General features: G+C 38.0%; 1 protein-coding gene across 3 annotated transcripts in view; it reads right to left on the reverse strand.

Annotated features, from left to right (window-relative positions):
* The window catches only part of mark4b (MAP/microtubule affinity-regulating kinase 4b), a 50091-nt gene that overhangs the window by 6336 nt on the left and 30821 nt on the right, over window positions 1-12934 (reverse strand). For all 3 annotated transcript variants that reach the window (XM_028464961.1, XM_028464963.1, XM_028464964.1), the window contains exons 7-15: window positions 12771-12827; window positions 8455-8691; window positions 7236-7355; window positions 6631-6730; window positions 6439-6548; window positions 5201-5396; window positions 4910-5130; window positions 4469-4572; window positions 1508-1777 (exon numbers count right to left, since the gene is read on the reverse strand). In XM_028464961.1, coding sequence (XP_028320762.1) covers window positions 1508-1777; window positions 4469-4572; window positions 4910-5130; window positions 5201-5396; window positions 6439-6548; window positions 6631-6730; window positions 7236-7355; window positions 8455-8691; window positions 12771-12827 — 1415 coding nt within the window. The remainder of the gene's footprint in view (window positions 1-1507; window positions 1778-4468; window positions 4573-4909; window positions 5131-5200; window positions 5397-6438; window positions 6549-6630; window positions 6731-7235; window positions 7356-8454; window positions 8692-12770; window positions 12828-12934) is intronic.

The raw sequence follows: 12934 nt of genomic DNA on the forward strand, positions 1-12934 counted from the left end.
CCCAATGCGACGCAGCAGTCAGATAAAACAATGGACTATCATCTAAAATGGATTATTCCTGTGATCTGAATAGAAGGACGACTGGTAATGATTTAATGCTGCTGTGATAAACACACACGCTGAAGCAGCATGTGTGTTTATTTTGCAAAAATGATGCTATATGTTGGCTTTTGGTGCATTATATTAGTGTAATTGTGGCTTTTCTTCTATTTTGTAGCACTTTTCTTATCATGATGTATTTTCTCACCTAGTTTGTGTTTACATGATGCATTTACAAGTTGAAATCTGGTTTCCATGGCAACGATGACAAAGAATTGAGCATCACTATCAGTTTACCTCTTTCCAGTGTAAAATGTACCAACTTATAGTATAGCAGTAGTATGGGGGCGTGGTCTGTTAGTAGTCCTCTGTAGAATACTGTCTGGTACTGGAACATCTGTATGATTTACATCATTTATGTGTGATTTGATTGTAGTTGGTTTTGGTAAAATATTTAGTTGTATCAATGCACATTAATATTCATAATATATCTAACCCATACATTTGTAATTTTCATAACCCAGTATGCTGGACGTAGGATTTTTAATTCATAATGATATTGATCATGAATGTTTTAAAAAAGAAATACATATTCAATTCCATAGAGAAATCTTTCTTCTTTCTTCAAAATCAACTTTTTTCAAAATTTGGTCTGTGAATTATTCCTACCAGTTACTCTTTTCTTTGTTGAATCTTTCTAAAAGATAATGTTTATTTAATTTAGGTGAATTCAGTAATGTTGTGAATGTTAACATTTATTATATTTTTGGGTAAATGTTGAGAGAGAATGATCGTTTTCCTTCAGTTGCAGCCGCCAGATATTAGTTTGGACCAGCAGAGGGCGTTTTTAACCCAGTGTTTGGTTGGGATGCAGCTATTCTAGCAGTGAAGAAGAGATGCTATGCTAGCAGACCGAGCTAATAGAAAAACCTGACTTTTAAAGATATTCACATAATATAAGAGAGATTCTTTTGGTGCTAAAGGGGTAAGGAATCATTTATGAACATCTTTAAGAGTAGAAGGCAGCCAGAAAGAGAGTAGTAGCAGATTCTACCCGCTGCCTACGCTTCTGGACATCCCTGATATATTACTGGAGATTTAAGTTCAGACTTGAACTATAGAAACAGTTAAAGTGATTATAAATCTACTCAGTAATCACAAAACAATGAACAAGTATTTGGACGGAGTTAGAGAGAAAACCTGAGGCTTTTCACTTCCTTTGGACTGAGGTCTGACAACAAGGACGCGCTCTGACACGTCTGTGGAGGGAAACCGTAAAGAAACCAGGCCTGTACTGGTTAGCACTGGTTAGTACTGGTTAGTACTGGTTAGCACTGGTTAGCACTGGTTAGCACTGGTTAGTACTGGTTAGTACTGGTTAGCACTGGTTAGCACTGGTTAGCGAAGAGGAGCCAGAGGCAGGAAGGTTAGATAAAGATGAAGTGAACAGAACAATGTCTCGTCTTACCTGCGGGTCAGCTTTGAGGTGAGTTTGCTCAGCAGGTTGCTGGTGGCCCGAGTCCGGGCGTGGGGTAGGGGGCTGGAATCATGTGACAGTGTGGGCGAGGCTGGGGGGGCGTGAGATGGAGGGCGGCGGTCACGGATCTGCCCGCCGTGGAAGGTGCTCCTCACCGTGGAGCCTCTGGTGAGGCGGGACGAGGAGGACGAGGAGGAGGCGGAGGCACCGGTGATGCTGTGCGTGGAGGGCGAGGCAGGAGGCAGGCGGTGGGAAACACTACTTGGAAAACAAAAACAAAAAAGACATGAGACATAGACATTAGATCTCAACTAGGTTTGTAAGCACAGTCAAGTATTATTCATGTATTAAATAGTTCCTTCATGAGTTCTACAAACATTATGTTTATTAATGAATTAATAACAGTGAAATAACCGACCACGAGGCTGTGATTGTTATGTTCACAAGGCTAAAAAACCCCATCACATTTGTCCTAAAGCAAGGTTTTTCAACCTTCGGGTCGTGACCCCATATGAGGTAAATGATTAAAAAAATCATTTACCAGACTGCCACACTGGTATGGGGCGCGCACAGACCCGAGGCAGTAGAACCGCAGACCCCGGCCTCACAGGGCACTGCCCAAGCAGGGGCCACCCCACGCCACACCCACCGGCATGCAAGGAACGGCCCACGCCATCCGCTCCGGAAGACCCCCGCCAGGATCGGCTAAGCCAGCCGGTCAAGCCCGCCGGACCCCAAGAGCACCCCCCTGGGATCGGGAACCCCAAGGGCGAGCCCCTGGGCAAAGCTCCCCGGGGAGCGCCCCCCCACCCCAGCCCACAAACCGGCCACAGTCCAGCAGGACCGCACAGCACCAGACGGCACAAGGACAGCGGCCCAGGCACGCGCCGAGCAGCACGGCCGGAGACCCACTCTAACCCTAACCCTGGTGTTGCAAAATGTTTATTGTAATTTTATTTTGAAAGTGGGTTAGACAGGACATGAGAGGGGGGAGGGGCATCTCTGGCTCTGTACTGTGAACACATGCAGGTAAAGTCTGTGTAAACATGCACGTTTTTCTGTAAACACAGCATTATAAACACTGACTTTTTCACCAGGTGTTTATAATCTAATGCGCACCTTGTACATGACATGTTTGTGTGTAATTAATTTTCCCACTGGGTTTTTTCAGTTTTCCTTTCCAAAGGAGGGTTAAAGGACAGGGGATAACATTTATTATCCATTTGTTTATGTCTAGCAAGCATTGGTACAAACTTTATTCAACTATTTATTATGTCTCATAGAATTAAACCAGATAAATCACACACTTTTATTTTACACCCACAAATATACAGTACCCCTTTAAAACACTACAGAGTACAGAGTATGTACACCTCTCTGTACATCCAACCTTCAAACACATACTCATTTGGCCATAATTGACAACTCTACTTAAGCTCCTCCCACTATATGAATACATACTTCCAACAAGCACTGTACTAGTTGATTGAAAATAAGTTCCACTAAAATGAAAAATAAAATCCTTCAATGCAGCTTTACTTCACCTTTTGTCTCACACAGAGCCCCAAAAAACAACAACAACAACAACAACAACAACAACGCATCATGGCACCATGTGGGAAAAGTGAAAAGCATCAGTAGAGCTGTGAGATACAAACAAACACAGGGAGCAGAGACACTGTGACGCCCGACTGGTGGCCTGAGGCTGCTTTACATAACGCTCTAAATAACACACACACGCACGGGCACGCACACAGACACACAGACACAGACACACAGACACAGACACACAGACACACACACAGACACACACACAGACACACAGACACACACACAGACACACACACAGACACACACACACAGACACACACACACAGACACACACACAGACACAGACACACACACAGACACAGACACACACACAGACACACACACAGACACACACACACACAGACACACACACACACAGACACACACACACAGACACAGACACAGACACACAGACAGGCCAAACAAATCTGGAGGATTTTGTTTAAAGTGGAAAACCACAGAAGAAAAATCACCATAAAGTTCAGTTCCTTCAAAAACATGATTTTTTTTTACATTTTCTACTAATCTTTTTATAAATCCCTGCAAAATCTCACAAATAATCACATTTAAATTAATGGTAATTTAAAAATGTTACCCTTGGATCTTGTAGGTGAATTATAGACATTTTTAATGTGTCTAAAATTCAAACTGAAGCACAATTTGGTTGTAATTATTATAATTTATGATTATTATAATTAGAATTTTTTTTCCCTTTAAAAGTCATGTGAATGTTTCTAATCCCCTGGTTTGTACGTGGCCCCTAAACTTAAACAAGTTTGACAACTTTTAAAGAAATACAGAGAAATTAATAAAGTATAACTAATAAGTGCTATAATTTAGTTCTAGCAACTATAATAAAGCCAGTTATTAAACTTAATAATGGCATTAATTGTCGTGTCAGTGTTTTTCACTTACATGACTGTATTACAGTGCTTTAATAATACAGTAACTGTCAGTGTGTGCGCTCATGCACACGTTGATTAGCCACTGTAGCATAGCATCACATTGACATGAGCTCAAAGGCTAATGGACGGTTACGATGGCACAATGCCACTGTTTTCATACCAGACTACATTCCTTCTCTTATCGACTCATTCATGGGAGGTGCCTTTAATCTACCACTTTGGCTAGTTAGCCAGCTAGCTAGCTAGATTAATAGTTACAAGTTTAATGTAAAATGTTCCTCTCGTTGATCATCTACAAAGAACTAGCTACAGTGGCTAAACTGTCAACTGGTTAGCTAGTAGGTTTGGATCCATCTTATATTTAGCTGAACTGACAGCTATCTCTTCTGTTTATGATGTGTTTATTACTATGATCACATACAGTACACACCATGTGCTCATACTCAATGAATCTCACCTGCTTTCCGTTCCGTTTTGCAGCAGTGACTGTCGGTCCGAGCCGCTACGGTCTGTACATACGTACGTGTTCCTCCGTGTCATGGCACTCGCTGGGACGTTATTCTGGACAAAAGAAAAATGAAAAAAACACAAAACAAAATGATAATATTTTCATGCTGTCATGTATAGATTTACTCAGTATTTTATGTTCCAGAGCTTAAACAGTTCTTAAACTGGTACTGAAAAAACTAAAAATGCCAAATTGAACACAACTGACTTAATATAGATACAACATATAAATAATCTATTATTAAATAAAACTCACATCATATTAAATACTGTCTAATACAACAATACTGTATAAAACAATAAAATAATGGAGATCAACATGAGTATCAGGTATTTTAAAACTTTATCTGAAAGTACTTATTTTGGTCGACGGACGGACGGAGACGCTCACCGTGGTCGCGTTCCCGTCTTTGCGTCTGTCTGGAATCTCTGCCTTGTTGGGGTTGTGGGCGGAGCTAACCATTGGACTGGAAGGCGTGGGGATGCTACGGGAGCCAATGGTATTGGTGCTCGTCTTCCGCGTGGACAGCCGCTCCTCCTTAAGCCCCGCCCCCTCACCGACACCGCTGGGGCTCCGTTTGGGGTGAGCGGTCCCTGGAGCCGCCGGAGCACCTAGAGGAGGTTTATTATTAGTGAGGCAGGGTTGTTCACGCTGTAGGACATGATGTGGTTTGTTCCTCACAGAAGTCAGAGTGGCGTCTCTGGCGTTGGTAGGTGGAGGAGCTGCGCTGAGGTTTGTGGGAGGAAGAGGAGGAAGAGGAGGGTCCGCCTGAGGAGGAAGAGGAAGTGGAGTGCTTGCTCGTCCCGTTGGTGATGGTACCCGGTCGGATCCGAGCCAGACTCAGACTGCTGCCTGAGCGCGTCGCCGTCAAATCCGTCTGTCGGACAAACGCAATCGTTCTTACTGACACATTGCGACTCCCAGTGGACAGGTTAGGAATAGCAGCTACTTGTATTTAGGATTGAATAATCCTCATTTATCATGAAAGCTTTGATATTTATCAATTGTGACGTGATCGTACGCTACGATCGGATCTCACGTCAGGTCTGACCCCGTGTATGATAATCTTAGTGTGGAGAAACTAAATAAACTATTAAACAAACCTCAGCTGTCATTTAAACAAACAAAATACGGCGGCTGAGAAGCAGAAAACACATTTACAAATACCACAAGACATTTACATTTTTAAAAACAAATATATATAATTATCCTCACTAAGTATATTTGTTTTTAAAAAGGTAAATTTCACTTCTCAGGCACATTCAGAACAGATCTAAACTGATTATTAAAATAATAAAATAGCTCACATTATTACTGATACTTCCTTAAACTTTTACAAATGCACTACAGTATTTAATCAGTAATGTGATGAATTATAGCTGAAATTAACATTTTAAAGACTTTTTTAAGGGTTTCGATCATTTTTTTAATCTGATATTTATTGCCTAAAGCGTGAGGACTGAGGCTGATATAAACGTCATATTTCCCTGTGTTTCTCCAGGATCTCTGTTGTGTAGTTGTTCTCAGTGCACACAGGGGGGCAGACGTCTCCTGCTCAGTAGCTGCTTCTCTTCCACACAGCGTTTAAATGAGCTTCTTTAAAACGTTCATAAAGAACATCTTTGTTTTGCTCCTCCTCAGATGTGAGGATGCCAATTTTCATCTTGGAAAATATTTGTTTGTTTGTTTGACCTCAGTGGGCGGGGCCTCAGAAACAGGAAGTTAATGACAATGGAATTCAGCCGTCGGATTTATCAACACCTGATCATTTGTGCGCTGGGATTGGTCAGATACCAATGGTTCCTGATTCCCTCGTTGGTCCTGTTTTCACCCAAGGTTGATAAATGAGGTCCATAATGTGTTTTGTGACCTTTTATTAAAAGCCCACAGGCCTCGTGTTGGACAGCCCTGATAATCACCTCAGTTTTACGACCCAGCAGCAGGTACGTAGCGGTGATCTCGTTGTACTTCCTGCTGAGCAAAGCGTCCTGAATCTCTTCTCTGTTAAAACCCATCCCCACCATCACGTCTGAAACAAAGAGAAGACCATAACTTCTGATCTGTGTGTTTCACGTGTCATTTTTAATGAATGTATTAAAGGTGTTTCCCACCAACACGGTTGGTGTCTTTGAAGTCTTCTCCAGGCTCGTTGTAGGGCTTCAGTTCCTCTTTGTCGTAGCCCACATTGATCCACTTGTCTCTCATTATTTGCTGGTAAAAAAGAGAAGAATTTAATATAGCACGAGAAAAACATATTACCACATTAAAGCCCCCTTTAAAGTCATTAGGACGTTTTTCATCATTAAATCAACATATTAATCAATAAAACTGATCATTTTGTCCGACTACAACACGTGTCAAACTCAAAGCACTTTGGAGCACCCAATTCAGCTAAAAAATGAAAGAGAAAACATAAGTCATTGTGTAAATAAAACATTTTTAAATTTTCACAGTTGAAAAAACTCTAAATTCTTACAAAATCTTTACATTTTCCTCAAATGATGACATCATATTTCCATTAATTAAACAGAAATATCTGTCACTTATTGTTTGCTGGTTTCTTACATATTTTGTATTTTATGTATATGTAGAAGTGCAAACTAGAGCAGAATAATCAATAAATCTGTGGCCCACTGGAGGTCCGAGTGCTGCGTATTTGGCCCCTGAACTAAAATGAGTTTGACACCCCTGGACTACAACATAAACATCTCCTCACTTCCAGCGAACATCTTTTGGTGGGGTTGAGAACCAAGAATCGTCGAAGGATTCCCTCGCAGTCGGTGGACATGTAGAAGGGCACGCGGTATTTCCCACGTAACACGCGCTCACGCAGCTCCTGAACGCAGCACAGGGTCAAAAAAAAGAAAGGTGTCATGGAAATGGAACCTTCTTCATGATTTAGACTCCGTTAAACTTCACGCTGCGTGTAAACAACCCACAGGATTAAAGTGCTGAGTGTGCATGAAAAACAGCTTTGTTGACAATAAACATGCACGAGCAACTTTCCCGCAGAGCAAAGGTCGACGACTGCAAGATTTATGCAACTATAAAATCAGTAAATGGATGTTTTCACATCTTTCACAGTGATTAAACACTAGATATGAATGTGACACGTCATCCTCCACTCATTTAATCAATATTAAAAACTAACATTATTAAAAAGGCGACATTGCAGTTTAAAGTCCATCAGACGTTACTTTTCTCAGCATTTACTAAAAATAGAAAAGCAATGAATGGACCTTTAAATGCTGCTTTAATTCATAATAATAATAATAATAATAATAATGACTAGTTGATTTGAATTATCTGAAGTAAATCCTGAATCAAAAACATAAAATATTATTATATTTAATAACAATCACTACAATCATAATAATAAAAACTACAATAACAAAATACTATTATTAATCAAAATAATAATTTTAGTCTAATTTAGTGTGGTTTTAATACACTTGAATTAAATGATATCCCAAATTAAAAATTTTAATATTTAAATTACTATTAATATTATTATTGACAACAATGATAATAAAAATAAAACAATTAGTTGAATAAATTTATCTGACGTAAATCGCAAATTCCAAAAAATGTAATATTTAACAACACTACAATCATAATAATAAAAACAACAATAACAAGATAATAATCTATAATAATAATATTAATAATAGTTTTTGTTTAATTTAGTGTGATTCTAATACACGTGAATGAAATTATATCTCAAATTAAAATATGAATTATACTATTAATAATAACACTAACAACAATAATAATAATCATCATCATCATAATTATTATTATTATCATTTGTATATTTACAAACATCTGACAGTCAATTAATTTCCTTTAAAACATTTTTTAAATTGTTTAAACAACATTTTGATAAAGTTGGTTATTATTTCATTTTATTTCCTGTAACATTTAAACATCATCACCTTCAGGTTCTGTCCATCGAATGGCAGCGAGCCGCTGACCAGCGTGTACAGGATGACTCCCAGACTCCAGATGTCCACCTCTGGACCGTCGTACTTCTTCCCCTGGAACAGCTCTGGGGCGGCGTAGGGCGGAGAGCCACAGAAGGTGTCCAGCTTACTGCCTGCAGTAAACTCATTACTGAAGCCAAAGTCTGCGATCTTTATGTTGGCGTCAGCGTCCAGCAACAAGTTCTCAGCCTGTAGCGAGACACGGACAGACCTGAAAACATCTGTCTGTAGCTCGAGGGCTGATATTAATAAATATGTGTTTCTGAGGAGAGAAAGAGTGTGTGTCTGTTAGTCAATGTCTACATCTACAACTATCTTTTTATCTCTGTGTATCTGCATCTGTCTGTCTGTGTCCATCTATTTTAGTCAGTCTGTCTGTCTGTCTCTGTTAGCGTTTGTCTGTCTATGTTTGTCTGTCTATGTCTGTCTGTCTCTGTAAGTGTTTGTCTATGTTTGTCTGTCTATGTCTGTCTGTCTCTGTTAGCGTTTGTCTGTCTATGTTAGCGTTTGTCTGTCTATGTCTGTCTGTCTCTGTAAGTGTTTGTCTATGTTTGTCTGTCTATGTCTGTCTGTCTCTGTTAGCGTTTGTCTGTCTATGTTAGCGTTTGTCTGTCTATGTCTGTCTGTCTCTGTAAGTGTTTGTCTATGTTTGTCTGTCTATGTCTGTCTGTCTCTGTTAGCGTTTGTCTGTCTATGTTAGCGTTTGTCTGTCTATGTTAGCGTTTGTCTGTCTATGTTTGTCTGTCTATGTCTGTCTGTCTCTGTAAGTGTTTGTCTATGTTTGTCTGTCTATGTCTGTCTGTCTCTGTTAGCGTTTGTCTGTCTATGTTAGCGTTTGTCTGTCTATGTCTGTCTGTCTCTGTAAGTGTTTGTCTATGTTTGTCTGTCTATGTCTGTCTGTCTCTGTTAGCGTTTGTCTGTCTATGTTAGCGTTTGTCTGTCTATGTCTGTCTGCCTCTGTAAGTGTTTGTCTATGTTTGTCTGTCTATGTCTGTCTGTCTCTGTAAGTGTTTGTCTATGTTTGTCTGTCTATGTCTGTCTGTCTCTGTTAGCGTTTGTCTGTCTATGTTAGCGTTTGTCTGTCTATGTCTGTCTGTCTCTGTAAGTGTTTGTCTATGTTTGTCTGTCTATGTCTGTCTGTCTCTGTTAGCGTTTGTCTGTCTATGTTAGCGTTTGTCTGTCTATGTTTGTCTGTCTATGTCTGTCTGTCTCTGTTAGCGTTTGTCTGTCTATGTTAGCGTTTGTCTGTCTATGTTAGCGTTTGTCTGTCTATGTTAGCGTTTGTCTGTCTATGTTTGTCTGTCTATGTCTGTCTATCTCTGTTAGCAGTTGTTTGTCTATGTTTGTCTGTCTATGTCTGTCTGTCTCTGTAAGTGTTTGTCTATGTTTGTCTGTCTATGTCTGTCTGTCTATGTTAGCGTTTGTCTGTCTATGTTAGCGTTTGTCTGTCTATGTTTGTCTGTCTATGTCTGTCTGTCTCTGTAAGTGTTTGTCTATGTTTGTCTGTCTATGTCTGTCTGTCTCTGTTAGCGTTTGTCTGTCTATGTTAGCGTTTGTCTGTCTATGTTTGTCTGTCTATGTCTGTCTGTCTCTGTAAGTGTTTGTCTATGTTTGTCTGTCTATGTCTGTCTGTCTATGTCTGTCTGTCTCTGTTAGCGTTTGTCTGTCTATGTTAGCGTTTGTCTGTCTATGTCTGTCTGTCTCTGTAAGTGTTTGTCTATGTTTGTCTGTCTATGTCTGTCTGTCTCTGTTAGCGTTTGTCTGTCTATGTTAGCGTTTGTCTGTCTATGTCTGTCTGTCTCTGTAAGTGTTTGTCTATGTTTGTCTGTCTATGTCTGTCTGTCTCTGTTAGCGTTTGTCTGTCTATGTTAGCGTTTGTCTGTCTATGTTTGTCTGTCTATGTCTGTCTATCTCTGTTAGCAGTTGTTTGTCTATGTTTGTCTGTCTATGTCTGTCTGTCTCTGTAAGTGTTTGTCTATGTTTGTCTGTCTATGTCTGTCTGTCTCTGTTAGCGTTTGTCTGTCTCTGTTAGCGTTTGTCTGTCTCTGTTAGCGTTTGTCTGTCTATGTTAGCGTTTGTCTGTCTATGTCTGTCTGTCTCTGTTAGCGTTTGTCTGTCTATGTCTGTCTGTCTCTGTAAGTGTTTGTCTATGTTTGTCTGTCTATGTCTGTCTGTCTCTGTTAGCGTTTGTCTGTCTATGTTAGCATTTGTCTGTCTATGTTAGCATTTGTCTGTCTATGTTAGCGTTTGTCTGTCTATGTTTGTCTGTCTGTAAGTGTTTGTCTATGTTTGTCTGTCTATGTCTGTCTGTCTCTGTTAGCGTTTGTCTGTCTATGTTAGCGTTTGTCTGTCTATGTCTGTCTGTCTCTGTAAGTGTTTGTCTATGTTTGTCTGTCTATGTCTGTCTGTCTCTGTTAGCGTTTGTCTGTCTATGTTAGCGTTTGTCTGTCTATGTTAGCGTTTGTCTGTCTATGTTTGTCTGTCTATGTCTGTCTGTCTCTGTTAGCGTTTGTCTGTCTATGTTAGCGTTTGTCTGTCTATGTTAGCGTTTGTCTGTCTATGTTAGCGTTTGTCTGTCTATGTTTGTCTGTCTATGTCTGTCTATCTCTGTTAGCAGCTGTTTGTCTATGTTTGTCTGTCTATGTCTGTCTGTCTCTGTAAGTGTTTGTCTATGTTTGTCTGTCTGTCTATGTCTGTCTGTCTATGTTAGCGTTTGTCTGTCTATGTCTGTCTGTCTATGTTAGCGTTTGTCTGTCTATGTCTGTCTGTCTATGTTAGCGTTTGTCTGTCTATGTCTGTCTGTCTATGTTAGCGTTTGTCTGTCTATGTTTGTCTGTCTACGTCTGTCTGTCTATGTTAGCGTTTGTCTGTCTATGTTTGTCTGTCTATGTCTGTCTGTCTATGTTAACGTTTGTCTATATCTGTCTGTAGATGTGTTTCCATTACTGTTAGAAATGCACAAAATCTAAATAGTTCAATAAAAACTGGTGATGGAAACGCCTGAAATTAAAAAACACTAATAAATGTTTAGTCATTCATGAGGAGGGTTTTTTTCAGATGTTTACATATTGATATTAATAATACATATTAAAGATCAATAGAAACACTTTTTCTACAAATACACGTCACAAGACAAGATGTACCTGGTCACATGACCACGTCTCTGTGAGAAAACATGACGCGGTGCGTGTGGACAGAAGAGGAGACTCAGATATTTATTATTATTAGACTTAATAATAATTAGTAATTATTAGACTTAATAATAATTATTGATTATTAGACTTAATAATAATTATTGATTATTAGACTTATTAATAATTAGTGATTATTAGACTTAATAATAATTATTGATTATTAGACTTAATAATAATTAGTGATTATTAGACTTAATAATAATTATTGATTATTAGACTTATTAATAATTAGTGATTATTAGACTTAATAATAATTATTGATTATTAGACTTAATAATAATTAGTGATTATTAGACTTAATAATAATTAGTGATTATTAGACTTAATAATAATTAGTCATTATTAGACTTAACAATAATTAGTCATTATTAGACTTAATAATTAGTCATTATTAGACTTAATAATAATTAGTGATTATTAAACTTAATAACAATTAGTGATTATTATACTTAATAATAATTAGTCATTATTAGACTTAATAATAATTAGTCATTATTAAACTTAATAACAATTAGTGATTATTATACTTAATAATAATTAGTCATTATTAGACTTAATAATAATTAGTCATTATTAGACTTAATAATAATTAGTCATTATTAAACTTAATAACAATTAGTGATTATTAGACTTAATAATAATTAGTCATTATTAGACTTAATAATAATTAGTCATTATTAGACTTAATAATAATTAGTCATTATTAGACTTAATAATAATTAGTCATTATTAAACTTAATAACAATTAGTGATTATTAGACTTAATAATAATTAGTCATTATTAGACTTAATAATAATTAGTCATTATTAAACTTAATAACAATTAGTGATTATTAGACTTAATAATAATTAGTCATTATTAGACTTAATAATAATTAGTCATTATTAAACTTAATAACAATTAGTGATTATTAGACTTAATAATAATTAGTGATTATTAGACTTATTAATAATTAGCCTTTTGCTTTGTCAAAATACATCTATTATTTAAGGAAACCCAGCTTGTGTTTATGCCCCTCCTCCTCCTGTGGATGCTGAGGCTGTGATTGGTGGAACAGTTCTACTAAATGTTACCTTTAGATCTCTGTGGACGATGTTCCTCTGATGACAGTAATGTACGGCTGAGACGATCTGAGGACAGAAAAAAAGACTCACTGCAGATTGTTCATTGATTCAACTCTAGATAAATAATCTATAATCAGATGGAGTGTCCTTTACAATCTAAGGCTGTGCTCAAA

Source organism: Gouania willdenowi, chromosome 13, assembly GCF_900634775.1.
Source record: "Gouania willdenowi chromosome 13, fGouWil2.1, whole genome shotgun sequence".
Taxonomy (NCBI): Eukaryota; Metazoa; Chordata; class Actinopteri; order Blenniiformes; family Gobiesocidae; genus Gouania; species Gouania willdenowi.